Here is an 18,747-nt window from a genome sequence, read left to right as displayed (position 1 = left end):
CATTTCTGTGTTTCTCCTGTATCATGTAATGTGGGTGGTTGTACTGCTATTTCAGGAAGGGATGAAATTTAAAGATCTATATATGCTAACTAAAGGGATGAGACAGAATTGTATACTTTGATGATATGTATGTATCCTGTATGACTCTGGCTATATAGGACAATCAAGTTATCCCAATGACTCTCCTTCACATTGACTAGAGATTCTAGGAGCCCAAATACTAAGAAGGGCAAGGGTTCTCTACCTAACTGTAAACTGTTGTTGAGTTGCTAGGCAGCTCCCAGGAGGTTGAGTGTGGTCTATTCTAATTCTAAGGTTATCATTAATTTTTTCCATTTTGTATCAAACTGTCTTAGTGACGGGAATCAAAAGCTCACAGTTCACTATTCTAGCTCTCTTGGCAGAAGCCTATTATGACTTATTATAAGCATCTGCTAATAGCTGCTGCTGATTAATATCAGCAGGGAGTCTCCAGAGGGATATTCCAAGTTCTGAATTCAGTGAGAGCTTTTGCACAGTGGGAAACTAAACTCAAACACTGGTGGAAGCATGTGGCTCACCATACAGGAATGTAGTGGTGGTGGTAGTAGTGGTAGTAGTAGTTACAGTAGTAATAGTGTTTTTTTATTATTAAGTATTATTATAGCTCACATTTTGAATGTATTTATTCCAGGTCATGTTCTAAGTTCATTATATGTATGATGACATAGAATACTTTCAAGAGCCCTATGAGAATGTATTCTTTTTTTTATTTTATTACTGAAAAAACAGAATCCCAGATAGTTCTTGGTAGTGATTCATTATACATATATGCAGTATACATAATTTATAAAGTCTTTTTTTTAAGGCCTCCAATCCCACACAGAAAAGTGTGGATACAACATTAAGTTCACTTGCTCTTCCTTCTTCAGTCACGTGAGGATAGTGTTCCTTTCCTCAGGAGAATGCAGCCATGTTGAAAGTGAAGAACAACCCTAACTAGACAACCGAAACTACAGATGCTTGGATCTTGGACTTGCCAGCCTCCAGACGTGAAAAAATAAATTTCAGTTCTTTATAAATTATCCTGTCTCAGGTATTTTGATATTGCAGCAGAAAATTGACTGAGACTTCATAAAAATAAATATTAAGAAGTTAAAACTTATAAAAAATATATTCTACAAACTACCTGATATAAGGATTATTTTTAAATAGTTACAAGCAAATTCATTCATAAGTCCCAAATAAACACAGTTTTTGTATTTTCAGACTTAGGACAGTCTCTTGAACACAATAAGTTATAAACAAATATTCCCTTTATTTGCGAATATTTAATGTAAATTTGTTAAATCTTAGAACTTTTACTGTTAAATTTCTAAAAGAATTTGCTAACCAACCCAAGTGATTAGCAGGAAATTTTGAGGAGCTATTCTGGACCTTACTGCTTTCTGTAAGTCTTCCCCTGTCTCTAATTAGATGTATAATCCTTAAGTGCTAGGGATAGAGAGAGGAAGAGCGGAGTAGTATGGAATCTTAGAATAATTACATGACATTTAGTTCTGTCTACTAACAAAATAATTCCTTGAGAAGGAAAAAGGAGAGACTGGGACAAATTTCAAACTTTGCCTTGTCATGTTCTATGCCTTAGATATGAACCAGAAAGCAATCTCTTCATAACATCCAACAATCATAATTCTTATTTTCTTTAGTATGGTCACTGTTATGCCTTGAATGTTTGGACAAATCACTGAAGTTCTCCAAATTTGTTTCTATACTTACAAAGTGGCGACAATAATAGCAACTACTAAATACAATTAATGATAAAATTAAGTGCAATGATTCATAAAAGATCTTGACATAATTTTTGATGCATACATTCAATTCAGATCCAATTAATGTTATTAATTATTAGTATTTTAATGGTAACAATATTGTGTTTATTATTTTTCTAACATCTGTCTTATTACTAGGTAGCAGATGAGAGAAGTTAATCAATCTCAAAGAGTATTAATGAACTGTAATGAATTCATTGGGCATTTCATTTATATGGCTGAAGAAAATGGGCAAAAATGTAGAATAAAAAATATTTGAATTGCTAATATTGAGGAACATTGGTTTTTAAGGAGATTGTAGGAAGATGAATGCTAGCAAAAGACTTCCACGTAAGGGAACATTCAAGAAGACAGATTAAAGAAGCCTGAAGAGAAAAAAGTTTTAAGAGGCAGGAAGTAGTCAGTAAAATTAATCACTCTATACTAATACTTTATTTTTCTTTTTATTACTATTTAAACCATATTTTAATTATAAAACATGTAATATGTATTGTTATGGTTTAGATATGAGGTGTCTCCCAAAAGCTCATCTGAGAGTCAAGGCAAGCATTTTCAGAGATGAAATGATTAGATTTTGAGGTGCAACCTAATTAGTGGATTAATCCACTGATATGGATTTACTGAGTGGTAACTGCAGGGCAGGTACAGTGTGGCTGGAGGACACAGGTCACTGGGGGGATGACTTTATGGTTTCTATTCTGTTTCTGGTGATCAGAACTCTCTCTGCTTCTTGACTGCCATGTACTGAGTTGCCTTCCTCAGCCACACCTTTCCACTATGATTTTCTGTCTCACCTTGGGCCCAGAGCAGTGGAGTTGGTCATCTATGGATAGAGACACCTGAAACCATGAGCCCTGAATAAACTTTGTCTCCTCTAATTGTTCTGGTCAGGTCTTTTGGTCACAGTGACAAAAAAAGCTGACTAAATATATATCACTGAAATTTAACACAGAATTTCCTGTCAGCCTCAAAGGGGAAAAATATCTGTCATTCTATATCTAGAGATAGTTCCTTTAACATTTATAGCATTACCATTCTTTTTTCTTTAAGGATATTTGTTGGCTTTTAGATATCAATTCATTGCGCCTGTGCAGAGTAATTAATTTTAACTAAAATACTTCAACTACATAAACCATTTGGATGAGAAAATTGCTACTGATGTCAGGGGCTAAGCATAGCCCAGGAAGTGCTGTACAGGTGTGATTCAATCAGGTCAGGAAATTAAAGATCAGCTCCTTTAATAGTTCCCCAACTGTCAAGTCCAATGTGTTTAAAAAAGAGTGACCTCAGCTATTTTCACAGGATGGGGAGTCTTCTAGTCATTTTTTCTGATTTCCATCCTATTGCTTTCTATCAACATCTTCATGCTATTCCTAAGCCTTTTCTGCATCATGACCTGGTAAGACTACAAATTTGTCTTTGATTTCAGTTTATCCCTGAACTTTTCTGCCTCAGATTGACTCTTTGGTTCCTAATTCATTGTAAAGGATATGGTCAGTGGTCCATCCAGATACCTGTGAATGCTTCTTGTTCTTCATGTTATTAGGTTCACTATATTCTACATACTTTCGCCTTTATACAACCATAGCTAGAAGTCTTCTTGAGACTTCAGGAGACAGACCACACATGAGTCCTGAAATACCTGAGAAACCCTTCACCTATTATCATAAGAAGCAGAAGTATGAGAAGGCAGCCATCTTCCTTTGAGTTAGAATGGGCTCTTGAGTAAAACATATACAGATGGGACCAGGATGAGGCTTGGAATTTGCCTGAAATTACCCTTTGCTCAATTTGTTTCCTGTTTTGCCTCCCCACTCCCTTAATAGTTTCTCCTTTCTTAATAAATCACCTGCATGCAGTACCTTATTTTGGGTGTACTTTTTGGGATCCTAAAAATGAAGACAGCTGCTGTCTGCAGAAAAGGTAATTCTCCATGCTTGGCTGAGGTTACACACCTGGCATTGAAGCTGGTCATAGTTCCCAAATCTCCAAATATTTAGTGTGAAGAATTAGTGCTTATAATAGGGCAGGTTAAATGAAGTGGCGTAAGCCTTGTGCTAATGATGGAACAATAATTACAAAAGTTGCTCCAATTTCAGTATTATCAGTTAATATCAGTGTGCACCAATACCTAAAGAGTTTATGGGAAGGAGTACTGAATGGGGTATTTCATTGTTCTAAAGAAAATTTCTTGGGTTGAAATGTTGTAGTAAATATATGAATTTAATACTTCACAATTTAGTTATTTTACTTTATTATAAAATTGGCCTTCACTACTTGATTTTAAAATAAGTAAAAGAATGGTATGAGATAAGGTGTCCAGATAGAAATTTCCTCTGCTACTACAAAAGGTTGACCTTCTTTACTTAAATTTGAAGATTGGGATAAGTGTCCTTGAAATGATTAGGAGAGAAAGAAACCCATCTATTTTATCATTTCAACAGAAAGCAACTCAATTTGTTGGTATAATATGAAATCATATAATAAATTTTATCAAAACTATTGGAAAACCCCACAAACTAAGTCTATGATAGCTATAGAGATAAGAATATTCAGATATGAATATTATATAATTTAAGTATTGTTAACATTTATTTATAAAGCAATACTAAAGCTGCAAAAATATTTGTAAACTATTGCTTACTAACTTTAGATTATAATGGAACAAGAGGCCTAAAATGTCTTCATATATTCCATACATATTGTTTAATCTTATTTATTAATGACTTCATTTACATAAAAGTATTAACTAGGAACCCCCTATGAGCAACATGCTAATCATATCCTTATGCATACTAATCATTTAACATATCTCAACATATATATTATGGTGGATTTGATGATGTCATTCACCTAAAACCATCTTTGGAGAGGCTGTCATAAATAATAGTCATATGCCACACTTTAAATGTATAAGAAAATATTCTATGTATCAAGTGCTAATGCATTTGTTAATTTACATGTTCCTTCAACATTCTTGTGACATGGCAGGGCAGGGAAACTATTTTTGCTTTACACTTGAGAAAAATTAGATCCAGAGATGTGAGGTGATCTGCACCAGTATTCAAGATTTTTGACTCCGACAACCATGCTGCCCATGCATTATTCCATATAAAGAAGTTATTTATAAATGAAAATCCAGAGTGTGTTTTGAATATATATATATATATATATATAAAATCATGCCAGGTCCTTGACTTTCTTCACTAAATCACATAAGTCGTACTAAATTATATTCCTGGATTATAAGATGCAAATATGAAGCAAATTTGGAAACAAGGTAAATAGTCATAACCTTGAAATAAATTTTAGAATGGTGCTTCTGACTGGTGTTATCCAATATTATTTTTTAAAGGCCATAGTCAATCCTCATTCTTTTGATAACCTTTCTTCTTTCTTTCTTTTTTAGTTTCTTCTGATTCTTAAGACTTTTGTTCATCTAGGAGAGTTATAATTTGAACTGACGAAGACCTCAGGTGCCTGTCTTCTTTCTCTCTGAATTATACCCTCTATGATAAGGTGATATTTCATTACTAACCTCCCAATGCATTGGATTTTCTTAGTTTTGAGATTTGCTGACATCCTGGAGACATCAGCATTATGCTTGTCACAATCATTCAATGAGGATAAAAATGCATTATGTACATTTTAAAATGAGAACAGGAACTGGTCAACAATTCATAAAAATTCCTTTGCAGCCAAGTTCTTTATATTATATAAAGGAAATATTTAATTAAATGTTTATGTTTATGTTTTATATTTTATGCTTATGTTTTTACTGGGAGACTTACTTTTCAAAGCAAGAAATCTAAGAAAGTAAAGATAGATAAAACTAGCATGTGTTTTAAAGAGCTAGATTTCTCTCAAACAGATGTAAATAAAGATAGAGGAAAAAGGATGTTATCAATTTACAAGATATGGTGAATTATACCAGAGAATTTCTCTGAGAGTGAACAAACTACAAACATTGCAACAGGTTCCTTTCATACAAGATCAATAGATAAGGGGAAAAAAGTGATGACTCTCAGCTCCCTGCCTCAGGGTTCTTGGGTGACAAGTAACAAAACTATTGGTGCAGACTTAGGTGAAAAAAAAAAAATAGAATGCTTTTGTTGATGTTTTTTTTTTTTTTATCTGAAGTTTAACTTGTGGTTGCAATTGAATGACTGATTATAGTTCTCACAAGAATGTTGATCGATATTTTGTTTATGCTAGTGAGTAAAACATAGTAATAAAAATGATTAGTTATATCAGAGCATCATTTGTTTGTCAATAGTATGAATGACCTCATTACTGAATCATTTAATAGTTTTTGAATACTCTAAGAATATTTCCTGTTTTTTTGCTGGTTACAATGCAATTACTACACACAAAATCATTTTGAAACAATCTTCATTATTAACATTTTACTCTTTCATTTTCTACATCTGTGTGATAGACAAAAGTTCTGATTTGTAGTGTTTTCCAATTTCTATAGTTTAAATTCTCCTACCATGTTCAATTGCAAACTACCAGGAAAACTGAATACGGAGTTGGAAGGAGATGCAGAAAGCACATCATTATATAGTGGCTCTATCATATGGACAAAATAAATATAACCTCAAGAGCATGGTTAATAGTACAGTGTAGTAAAATATTGAAATGATGATTTTTGAGTAATTATTGCACTTACTTTAAATATAATTTATTAAATTTTGTGTTTAGATAATTTAAATTCTAGTTTTGAATGTGCTTAGCAACCACTTGCTATATTCCTGATAACAATCAGTCCTCCAGAACTGGTAAAAGTTAGCTTCAGAATACCACTAGATGGTATCTTCTTGGCCAATAAGGTTGGAGGGAATATTGCAAGGTACTTTGATTGAAGTTGTCTCCAAGACTTCACAGAATGAAGAGAGTTACTTCCTCAGTTTTTATAAACACTGAGGAACCAACGATTACAGTATAAGCAAAAACATAACATGGGTCAAAGAGCACTACAGGTCCAGTTCCAGGAACAAGTGGTTGACAAAGCAAGAATAAGGTTATGTGGAGAAGGCTGGTTTCAGAGCCAAAAAAATGATGAGCAGGCCAGAAGCAGGCAGTCACCTATTATGTTCAGAGAAGTTGTTTGGGTGAGTGACAAAGTTCCAGACATGACAATCTAGATCAGGAATAGGACTTCAGTTTCTCAGAAAGTTACTAATAATAACAAGAGAAGATTGCAGCCTAGCAAAGTAAAGATGGTAGAATAGATACAGTGATAGAAAACAACAGAGATTTCTAATTTCCAGAACCAAAATTAAAGGTAGACACTCAAGATCAAATCCCCAGGCTTTAATATCCTTATCTGGTACACTAAGGAATTAGTTCTGGGGTAACTTCAAACTGAGCCCTAGAATACCAGTTTAGGATTTTACAGTTTTCCTGAAAAATTCAAGATTTATACTTAATTGAAATCATTGGATTCAGTGATATAGTAAGAAGGACAGGACAGAATTATGTTCTCATTTGATTGTTCTTTTTCATTTTTTAAAAGAGAATATGCTTAAGTGAAGTTGATCACTTTATTTTAATCAGTAGTTCCCAACCTCAAATGCAAGGAGTACTTTTTTAATATGCAGGAAAAAATTGATGGATCTCTCACATGAGACTGTTTTTCATTTATATCAATTCATTAATGAACAAACTGAATGCCTGGTGCTTGCCTGTAATCCCAGTGGCTCAGAAGGTTGAGGCAGGAGGATGGCAAGTTCAAGGCCAGCCTCATCAACTTAAGCAAGGCCCTGGGCAATTTAATGAGAGCCTGTCTCAAAATAAAAAATAAAATGAGCTGGAGATGTAGTTCAGGGGTTAAAACGTTCCTGGGTTCACTCCCAGGTACCAAAAAAAAAAAGAAAGAAAAAAAAGAAATTATAAATAAATTATGTAACTTTTAATACTAAAGGTACATATTTACAAATAAAATAGTGAAAATATGCTTTAGGCATTTCCTATGATTCTGCCTTCAATGTTTGGAACCTTCGTTGGAAATAGGAAGTCTTTAATCATAAAAAATGTGACATAAGAAAAAAAATACATACAAATATACAAACATGTTTTCAGTTAAGTATACTACTCATCAACCTTTATCAGTTGTTCATCTATTTATTTTAACTATGGTTTTACTCCTAAGACTTACTCATTGTGTGATCTCAGTCCACATTTAAATAACATCCATAGCTGACAACTTCCAAATTTATATCACCATCCCTATTTTTTTTATTTTGATCTTTCAGACTTTATCCCCAAATTGAGATCTAATCTTCTATCTCAAGCATAACTTTTCCACCTCTAAATGAGTTTTACTGGAAGTGTTTCCCATGTTCCTTGATAGTAATTCTGTGGTAATTATTTATATGCTATATCTTAGCTTCAAGTCAATTCTTACATATTCTGCCTCTTGATATTTAGGATGGAACACTGAAAATGACATTTTTCAATTTTTTTTCCCAGCTGACTTTAGAGTCTGCTTAAACCTGCTGGCTCACATGCTTCCCTTCTGAGCATGAACCATGGTATCTCAACATTTGAGCACCAGTTCTACAAAATCCCTACTTTGAAGGAGCTCTTAGATTTTGTTAACATCTCATTTTCCCTTTTCTTTTTATAGCTGTAAGGCTGCATCTGTCTATATAGTTTTTGCTTCTGCATTAATTTTTGCAGTTTCTTCATGATAATGCCAGTATAACAATTGTCCAAATTATATTTCATTGGTTATAAATAGCTAATATGTCATTTATAATTTTACTAGACCTTAATTTATGTAGTCCTCCATATCAACTTGTGAGCCCAAGAACAGTTCCTCAAAGATGGGATTTTGAAAAGTATTTTACTTATTTTTTGGCCTTGAACATAGCTGAGTTTCCAGTCAGTAGAAAATGGCATGCACAATCATCTGTTGTGATTGGGATGAAACACATTTTGAAGGCAAAATCCATAGGATCAGTGGCAAAGGGTTGCTGCACTAGATGTTGTTGGTTAACTCAACACTACAATGATTATGGTGGAAAATGATTATTGATGATGATTGCAGTGAAATTAAAAGGAAACAAAATCATAGCTAAGGTCATGGTCAAACTATAAGAAAACTGTGGGCACCCTGTACCACTGGCCTGGTAAAGCTAACAAATATATCCCAAATTTAATTGTGCAAATGACATAACTAAATGTATAATGAACTTATAGACTCACCAAGTTTCTCATATGAAAATTAGGGGGAAAATTAAGGAGGAAAGAGGTCCTGCAATTTGAAATGTAAACATTTAGATGTTCTTTGATAAAGTTGAGAACCTTAAACCTCAAGTCTTTCAGAGTCACTTTGCCAGCAAGAACATTTTGTCTTCCCTTTCCTTGAAGTTCCTGTCAAAATTTCATTTGAAGCAATAATCTTGTAATGGGCATTTGCTATTGTTGATATCCACTGCCAACATCCTTCATACTTTTCAGACTTCAGCAGTGCAATAGAATTCTCTATGGTGAGATCATGTTCAACATGGTAGTCACTAGCAACGTGGCTACTGAGGATCTGAATTAAGTCCAGTCTGAAATGAGCTATATTGAAAGTGTCAAACACACAACCGATTCACAGATTAAGAATGAATAAATGATAGCAACATATTGCATTAATTTATGCCAATGATATGTTGAAATTTTAATATTTGGGTTAAATAAAATGTAAAAATTAACTTGAATTCTTTCAAAATGTGGCTTCTAACAAATTTCTAGTCAAATAAGTGGCTCACATTAAGAAAGTAATACAGGATTGGGGATATTGCTCAGTGGGTAGCGTGCTTGCCTCGTAAGCACAAGGGCTCAATCCCCAGCACTGCAAAAGAAAAAAAAAAAAAAAGAAAGTAATATATATTTTTTATTTTGAAATTGGAAAAAGTAATTTTAAAAGGAAAAATGATAGAGATAAACAAATGGATATGGGTGGGTCATCAAGTCTTCATGTATACATGGAGCTAGTGTTAATGTATTTCTTAATGCAAGAAGAAAAATTAATTCAATAAACAGGTTAAAATAAAGAATCATTTCTAAAGTTTTAACATGCTGCAATTAAGAAAGCCTCAATTTTATTCATCATTCAAATGCAATAATCAAAGAAAATATTCTCTTATATAAGCTTGTAGAATAACCATGAAGCAATTTGAAAAACGCATATTTCTTTAAGGTTGTAATACTTAGACATTATATTTTATTTTTAGTGAAATTAATTGCAGTGTTTACAAATATCTGTAACAATGACTATAATTTAATTTTTAAAATTTTTGCATAATACAAAATCACCTATAAATTAAAACAAAATCAAATGTGAAAATATTAGTATTGCATTAATATATAAGATAAGCTAACGTAACTGAACATCTTGTTTCCTAACAAGATGACAACATTTGGCAATAATATTAGGTATCATTTAAAATGATTCTACTTGGTACTGAGAATTTCATATTTTATTATGTAATCAGTATATCAACCTTATAATATGGCACTATGATCTCTAATACATGAAAAAGAAAAACTGAGGGCTGGGGTTGTGGCTCAGTGGTAGAGCGCTTGCCTAGCATGTGTGAGGCGCTGGTTTTGATTCTCAGCACCACATAAAAATGAATAAATAAAATAAAGGTATTGTGTCCATCTACAACTAAAAAAAAAGTTAAAAAGAAAAAGAAAAAGAAAAATTATGGCTTACAGGACTAAATGAGCATGGCTAAAATTTTTTAATTAGTTAGAGTGACAGTCCAGATTTGAAATCAGGTGCATCAGTTTCATTCTGTTTCAAATTTCAAAATTTTTCCAATAATCATTTTTAGATATTTATGACACCAAGATTGTTTTTAAAGTGATCAAAAGTAAAGTAAAAAATGGTTACTAATTATTTAAGAAAATTGGAGATATTGAAGGATTAAACACTTTGATTAATTGAGAGTTATACCAACTAGTATAATTGTATGCTTATAGTTTGTGTTAGCAATTGCCTTCTGAAAAGGGTCTGAGATTGTACTCTATGGAAGTAAATTCTTACAACATTGTTTTTCAACTATGTGTTATAAACTATTAGTGCTCATGAAATCAGTTTAGTGACATGATTAATATTTTTTAAAGTCAGTACATTATAATAAATAAGAATATACAATACAGAAATAAATTTACAGAGGAAGGGATAATATTGCACATTTGTGGAATTCTGCATGTGTGTGTGTGTGTGTGTGTGTGAGAGAGAGAGAGAGAGAGAGAGAGAGAGAGAGAGAGAGAGAGTCAGAGAGACAGAGAGAGAGAGAGAATGTGTTTGCACTGGGCCACTGCATAGAATTCTTATTGTAAATATCATGGTTAAAAATTATCAAAAACCAATTTCTACAGAACTCCTTAACTAACAGATAAAAAGTTAATGTTTATAATCAACTATTTGATACAACATAGCAAATAAATAAAAGTAATTATATCCTTCTTAGAAAATAAATTGAAAAAGAAGGGATAAAAATTTGGCAGATTACATAATATAAACAGGTAGAAATATAATTTCCATGGAATATTGAAAATTGCTAAGGCATGTATCTTATAGAACATTATATAATACCACATCTTGATGACAATTATAGGTAATAATGAGCCACAAAAAATTTCTATGACAATGCAAGATTAATACAATGTGTTAGCTCTATACTTCATAATGGATTTATTTCATGCTATTTTTTAAAAAGATAATTGTATCTTGTGGTGAAACATAGTTTCATACATACATATAATAAAGTACACTGCTCTGACCTTTACTAGCTGTGTGATTTTTAAACAGGTTATTTAGGGCTTCTCTTAAACATAGGCAATGAAAGTATCTTTCTTATAACAGCCTTAAGAGGATTAAATAATTCACAAAATGTATTCAAAAATAGTGTTGAGGATAGCGCCCAGTTATCGCGCTCCCCGCCCGCAGAGAGACACGACACCTGGTTCTTTTCAGCCTTTTTATTGCGCGCACCCCCATCCTCTCAGTTCTTTCTTTGTTCTCTTCTTTCTTTGTTCTCCCTTTCGAGGAACTTACACTCCAATATATGCATTACCGTAACCAATCAGCATTAGAGCACGAGGGGAGAGCATGAACAGATACAGGCAGTAAATGCAGACATGCAGTGATCATGCACTGTCCATGAGGGAACTCAACCAATCCCTGGAACTTCCTCAAAATAATGTCAGTTGTTTGTGCAAAAGTTAACTGCTCTGGCTCACTGCCAGGCGCCATCTTAGCCTTACCTAGAGCCAGGGGTCCCGGGCACCCCGACACCCAGTATGTTGCTAAGTGTTCAGAAAACACTTTGTTTTCCAAGTACTTTTGATTTTTTATTTTCTAAATAACCAATAATTGGTACAAATGACATGTTCAATAAATATTTGTTTCATTGAATTAAACTGATGACACATGTTGGGTATGTAGAATGATCTTCATTTTGCAGTTGAGGGGTTTGATTTAGTGATTTTCTTAAGTTTAATCCTCTCTGCTCTTAGAACTTGATTTCAAGAACTTGATGGAGATCACAGATATTTTTGGCACATAGCCATATACTTTATCTAATAACAATTAGTTAATGCATTTCAAGTACTTAATAATTCTATGAACCACTCCATATGCATTATCTTATTTCTCACAATATTGTGAAATAATGCTCCTATTATTCACATTTCAGAGATAAACCCAACTTCAGAAGTTAAATAACTTAAAAGTTTTTGATAAATTATAAATCCATATTTGCTTCACAATCTGACCCACTTTATGATCTTTACTACTAAATGAATGGAACTGGTGACTATCATGATGTGAAATAAGTCAATTCCAACTAACCAAAGGTCAAATGTTCTCTCTGATAGTGTGGATGCTAACAAGCAGTAAGTGGGGAGGAGAATAGAATTTCATTGGATTAGACAAAAGGGATGAAGGAAAGGGAGCAGGGAAAATAGGAAAGACAGTAGAATGAATTGGACATAATTTTCCTATGTTCATATATGAATACACACCCTGTGTAACTCAACATGATTTACAACCACAAGAATGGGAAATTATACTTCACTTATGTGTAATATGTCAAAATACATTCTACTGTCATTTATAACTAAAAAGAACAAATAAAAATGTAAAAAATTCTAGCCCAGAGAAGATATAACAGAATATGAGTTTTTTGAGAGAAATTTAGAATCTTCATATTTAACTTGTTTCCTTTGGTATAAAATCAGTTTTCATAAAAAGATGCAAGCTAGTGAGAGCTGGAGAAGAAAACTAATTTTTCACCTCCTCTCATATTCATTCAGTGTTATAATTTTGTTTGACGTATAGTGACACATACATATTTAGATGTCTTACTCATTTTAGAATCAAATAGAAAGACAATTTAACCTTTTGAAATATCCATAATGTGAATCCTCTATTATTACAGAGCACATCAAATATACAGCAATACAGAAACAATGAAATGAAAGTCATCTATGTATAAAAACATGATATAACTAAACAATGTGTCAAACAGAAAAGATTTCAAGTGAGAAGCCATTATTCATGTTTTCTTTTTCAAATAAATACATATGTACAATCTTCAAAATGTACCTTGGAACACATTCATTCTGTGTTTTCATTTGTATGTTAGTAACTAGGGAAAGGGCTCTATTAATTTTATTTTATTTTTTAACACTTTCAGAAACAAAATTGTTTTATAGAATGAATAAGAAACATTGCCAAACTCATACTTGAATTTCAAATTGTATATACTGCACATTCCTCATCTCTTTGCCTTTGTCTTCTGAGTATGATTTTAACCCAAACAGATGGTTTTCCCTTACCTTATTTGTGTTTACCGCTGAGATGACCCAGACGCACTGCGCATTGCTGTCATACTGGAATGGAAAGTTGGGAGACGTAAAGGTGCCACTTGGTCCCTGAAGATTAGAGCCACATGTCTTCACTAAAAGAGAAATGCAACGTAAAAGATGGACATACATCACACGTAAAATCACAACAATAAAATATCTTGCAATAGACTTGAAATTTGAAATTACACAATTATAACCTCATTGAAATGTGTATCATGGTGTTCTAATGTAATTAGAGTGTCTGTTGTATTCTGAGATTCACAAACTTGTTGTGTTCTACTTTAACTGAAAACTGGCTATGAATAAAATTGTGAGGTATACTGAAATGCATACTATGACACTTTAATATCACTTATCAGAATTAGATTCTGATATCCTGAGAATCAAAAGCTTGATATTTTCAATATTAATCACAACTAGTTCTGAATTATGGTGTGAAGTATAATAAATTGTCCTCTGATGGTAAATTGTTTAGTTTAATTAGAGAAAATTACATTTTCCTAACATGCTAATTAAAATCTACCAAGAATAAGAAGAAAAACCTTGGATTGATTAAGCAATCTATAAATTGTTTTATTTCTATTTAATAAGTGCCAACTTTAATGTTGAGAGACATCAACATTAAAACAACTCATTCTATTCCTCTGACTGTGGATTAGATCACTAAGACAATAAAAGTTCTACAGTCTGTAAATGTAGAACTATATTATCTAAATTTCTAAAAGTTCTACATTATCTACAGTTCATTAAAATGCATTTTAATTTATACCCACAAAATTAAACGTTGTGATATTTCCTCAATGTTCTACTTTTTCTTTATTCTTAATAAAAGAGATAAGCAATACACTGTGGTTCTTTATTAGTTTTCTTCTTCACCACCACAAAGTTCTTGGTGCCATTGATTTTGATCTGCATTTATTTGCCCCATCCCATTAAAATCATACCTATGTTATTCTTCTCTAATTTATGATTAATAATCTATGAAACTTTAAAATAATATACAGTTGAACCTATTTTTCCATTTGCTCTTAAATCTTTACATAGTTTGTTACATAGTTATTATCATCACCACTTTGAAGATCAGTTTATCAGTTTATGAAGATCAGTTTATCAGTTTATTTGCTTCCCTTGGCCAAGGTCATTCTCCTAACAAGTAGAACACCAAGAATTTGAGACTAGGTCTTCTGACTACAAGTCTTGTCTTCTTGTCATGGAAAGTGTGTTTACATAGTATACTAAATTTAGTGTTTTCCCACTAATTTCTTCCCTTTTGTTTATATTTCAGTATAAATCTAATCCAGATAAATTTTTTTCAACCTCAAGTTTAAACTTTGTGGTCACTTATCAGTCACATTTAAATTTGTTTTGTATGTATATGATTTCTACTCCTTAAATAACAAAACATTATTTTGTTACAGAAAAAAATAAAAAATGCTATTTTTATTCATTTACCAGTACTTACCATTTAATTTTTCCTCATTTACTACCAAACTTTTTATAAATCTTTTTTCCATGCTCACTAATCCATTTCCTTCTTCTGCATTCACTCTTGAAATTACTTCAACCCAATACTTGCTCTAATTTTAATATTGAAACTGCTTTCTCAATGCTAGTATTGACGCCCTAATCGCTAAATCTAATAATCTCTTCATTTTTCTATATATTGGACATCTCAGCAATAACAGAAAGTATTGAAAAACTTTGAAATCATCTGGATTTCCTTACATAGTATTGAGCCTCATAGTTCCTAACTGTGAGGCTTTAAGTATTGAACTCTTATTTGCTTGTATGTTTTAAATAATTCTGTTCCACTATATCTTTGTTCTGGTCCTATTTTTTTCCATCTGACTTATAAGCAGCATAATTCTAAACTGATTCCATAGCCTTTTCATTTTTTTCTATGTTCTCTGAAAAGTTAAACTAATTCACTTCTATGACTTGAATGTTCAGTTCTGTGTTGATAACTTTCCAATCTGCATCACCATCTTTGGCATCTCTGTTGATTTCCAGATTAATTATTTGTGTACTGTACATTCTGTGAGTCATTTTTATGAAACTTTTAATTAAACATTTCTTAACTAGTCCCTCCACTCCCTGATAGAAACAGATGCTCCTTAAAGACCTATGTGTTGCTTTTCTGAAACTTTTCTCCTTTTCATCTCTTCCCATTACTCAGGGCTTCTACATCACATTTTCTGGTCTGGTCATAGCTATTTAACTCATTTCCTAGACTCCAATTTTTCTCTGTGTTGAATATACTATTATATTTATCTTCTAAAAATACATATTTGATTTCCTTAATTGCATGTAAACTTGGTATCTATTTCCCACAGGATTAATTAGAAACTGCCTTATATGAATATAAAATTATTTCTGTGAGGACCTAGATTCCTTTTCTAGTACAATGTCCTGCCATTTTACATAGTCATACATTTACTTGTGCCGGAGTAGACTTCGTGCACTCTCTTAAAAGTATCATACCCTGTATAATTTTCTGGAATTCCCATTCTGTTTCCCAATCAAAAATATTCCTTATTACATTTGCCTGCAGAGATTCTATTCATTTAAATGAAATCAAGTTGAGATGTCACTTATTTTCTTTCAAAAGGGTTCCTAACTGTGAGGCTTTAAGCAACTTAGTGAGATCCTGTCACAAAATAAAAATAAAATAAAATAAAAAGGGCTGGTGGTGTTGCTCAGTACCTAAGCAACCATGGGTTCAATTCCTGGTACCCAAATAAAAAGATAGATAGATAGATAGATAGATAGATAGATAGATAGATAGATAGACAGACAGGTTCTCAGTCAGACCTGGTGGTACATGCTTATAATGCCAGCAACTCGGGAGACTGAGGCAGGAGGATCAGAAGTTTGAGGCCAGCCTCAGCAAATTAACAAGATCCTAAGCAAGTTAGAAAGACTTTACCTCAAAATAAAAAATAAAAAATAAAAAGGGTTGGGAATGTAGCTCAGTGTTTAGGTTTCCCTGTGTGCAATCCCTAATTCCTCCACTTAGGATTCTGTAATGGACAAGTGCTCACAATTCATAACCTATTATTCAAAGTGAACATCTATAAAAATGTTTAGGTGTTAGACCTGATAGAGAATGAAGTTATAAAGACTCTAAGAACTTTATAGCAATGAGAATTTTACAGTAATAAAAACACAATTGGTTTCAAGTTAGTAGATATAACCTTCTTATTTTGGGCGGGGGGTGGCTACTGGGGATTGAACCCAGAGGTGCTTCACCATTGAGCTATATATGCCCAACCCATATTTTGTTTTTTTTAATTTTGAGACATGGGCTCATTAAGTTGCCTAGGGTTTTGCTAAATTGCTGACACTGGTCTTGAATTTGCTATCCTCCTGAGGCAGCCTCCAAGGATATAACTTTCTGATAGGACATATTTTGAGTGGCATTTACTACTTGGTAATCCTCTGTAATAATCTGTCTTTTAAAATATATACACAATTACACAGTCTTTTGAGAACAAGGCCTTATTTATCATTTCTGTTAACTCCTAATACTTGAGTTTCATGTAGGCACATTTGTTAAACTAACAAATACACAAGCTCTTTGGCACAACTTTTAAGTGAACTGTGAAACAAATGTTTTCTTTATGCTGATGAAGAATCCTTGCAAATATGATTTAGACTAGGAAAATGTCTTGTTGAACATTATTTTATTTTTATACAAAAATAGTGAAGAAATACTCATAAAATGGCTGGTAAAAATCGCTTTTAAATATTTTGATCTTCTTGTCTACTTTCATCCAAACCTGACAATGACCACTTAACAATTATGATTTAATTTGCAGACAGTGTCCTTTTGTGAGTGTTACGGTTTTATGTCTATGTATGTGTGCATGTATGTGAGTGTCTGCATTTTTTAAGAAACCAAACTAAGAACATACACATTCCTCTGAAAAATTTTGTTGCCCTATACATTATGAAGACTCTTCTAGTTCAGTACATTTAGATTTTCATAAATTTTAATAGTCCAAAGAGAAGTATTCCATATTTTTCAGTCTCTCACTATGAGAACAGTAGATGATGACTCGGGTATTTCCTTTATCTTTGGTTGGAAATGAGAAGATATGTTCAACAGACAGCTGTATGAAGAGAACTGCAGAAATCAGCATAACATACAACATAAGTGAACAGAAATAGTACTTATTATTGCAAGTTACTGAGATTCTCTGACAATTTTCACAAACTGGTGAAAATTTGTGTGTTATTTTATTGTCTACAATATCTTCATAATTCCTTTTTAATAAAGTTTGAGTGAAGATCTTGATTCCTATATCTTTACACTTGTGCTACTATTTGTACTTTACACTTGGGTTATTGTAGTATGAAATTGTAGAAGATGAATTCTTTAGTCACGATATGTGAGCATTTCAAAATTTGATAAATAGGCCTAAACTACTCTAAAAATTTTTTCAATATACTCTCAAAGACAAGCTAAGAGAAGTATACTCTTCTTACTAAATCAGAAGTATCAACAACCATTTGTACTTTTGTCATTCTGGTCAGTATGTCAACACGTTTCAATTTCTACTTCTTTATTATATGGTTAACATAAATTTTTATTGTTACTTCAGTTTCTTTGCTAGATTTTTCTGATTGAGTACTTCTTTTCTGGTTTCAATTGTTCTTTATTGACTTATAGGAGGCTCCTGTATATTATCTATATTAATCATTTTTAAGTGTTCTAAGAATATTTTCCTATAGTCTATTTGGCTTTTAATTTCTTACTTTGCTTTATTTTTTTCTGTAAACCTTGTTTTAATATATGTAAATGAAGTAGAATTATTAATTAGAAACTGTGTTTTATGTCTTGCTTTAGAAAGCCTCCTTCAAACCTATGGTCAGGATACTATTTTCATTTATCATACCACCAAGGTGGTATTTTACAATATTTAAACTTTTCATTTGAGAACAATTTCTATATGACAAGGTAAGGGAATATTTACAATAAATGCTATTCTCCACTAATTGAGAATGTCATTTTTATTATATTATCATACGTATGCACATTCAAAAATATATTTCCACA

The 18,747-nt window shown here is 32.3% G+C and overlaps 1 protein-coding gene across 1 annotated transcript in view; it reads right to left on the bottom strand.

Moving 5' to 3' along the window:
• Positions 1–18,747, bottom strand: part of Csmd3 (CUB and Sushi multiple domains 3) — a 1,190,022-nt gene that overhangs the window by 591,474 nt on the left and 579,801 nt on the right. The window contains 1 exon segment of the mRNA XM_047516388.1: positions 13,659–13,780. Coding sequence (XP_047372344.1) covers positions 13,659–13,780 — 122 coding nt within the window.

The sequence above is a fragment of the Sciurus carolinensis genome, chromosome 1 (assembly GCF_902686445.1).
Source record: "Sciurus carolinensis chromosome 1, mSciCar1.2, whole genome shotgun sequence".
Classification (NCBI taxonomy): Eukaryota; Metazoa; Chordata; class Mammalia; order Rodentia; family Sciuridae; genus Sciurus; species Sciurus carolinensis.
Note: the sequence above shows the minus strand (reverse complement) of the source record. Positions and strands in the feature narration are given on the sequence as shown.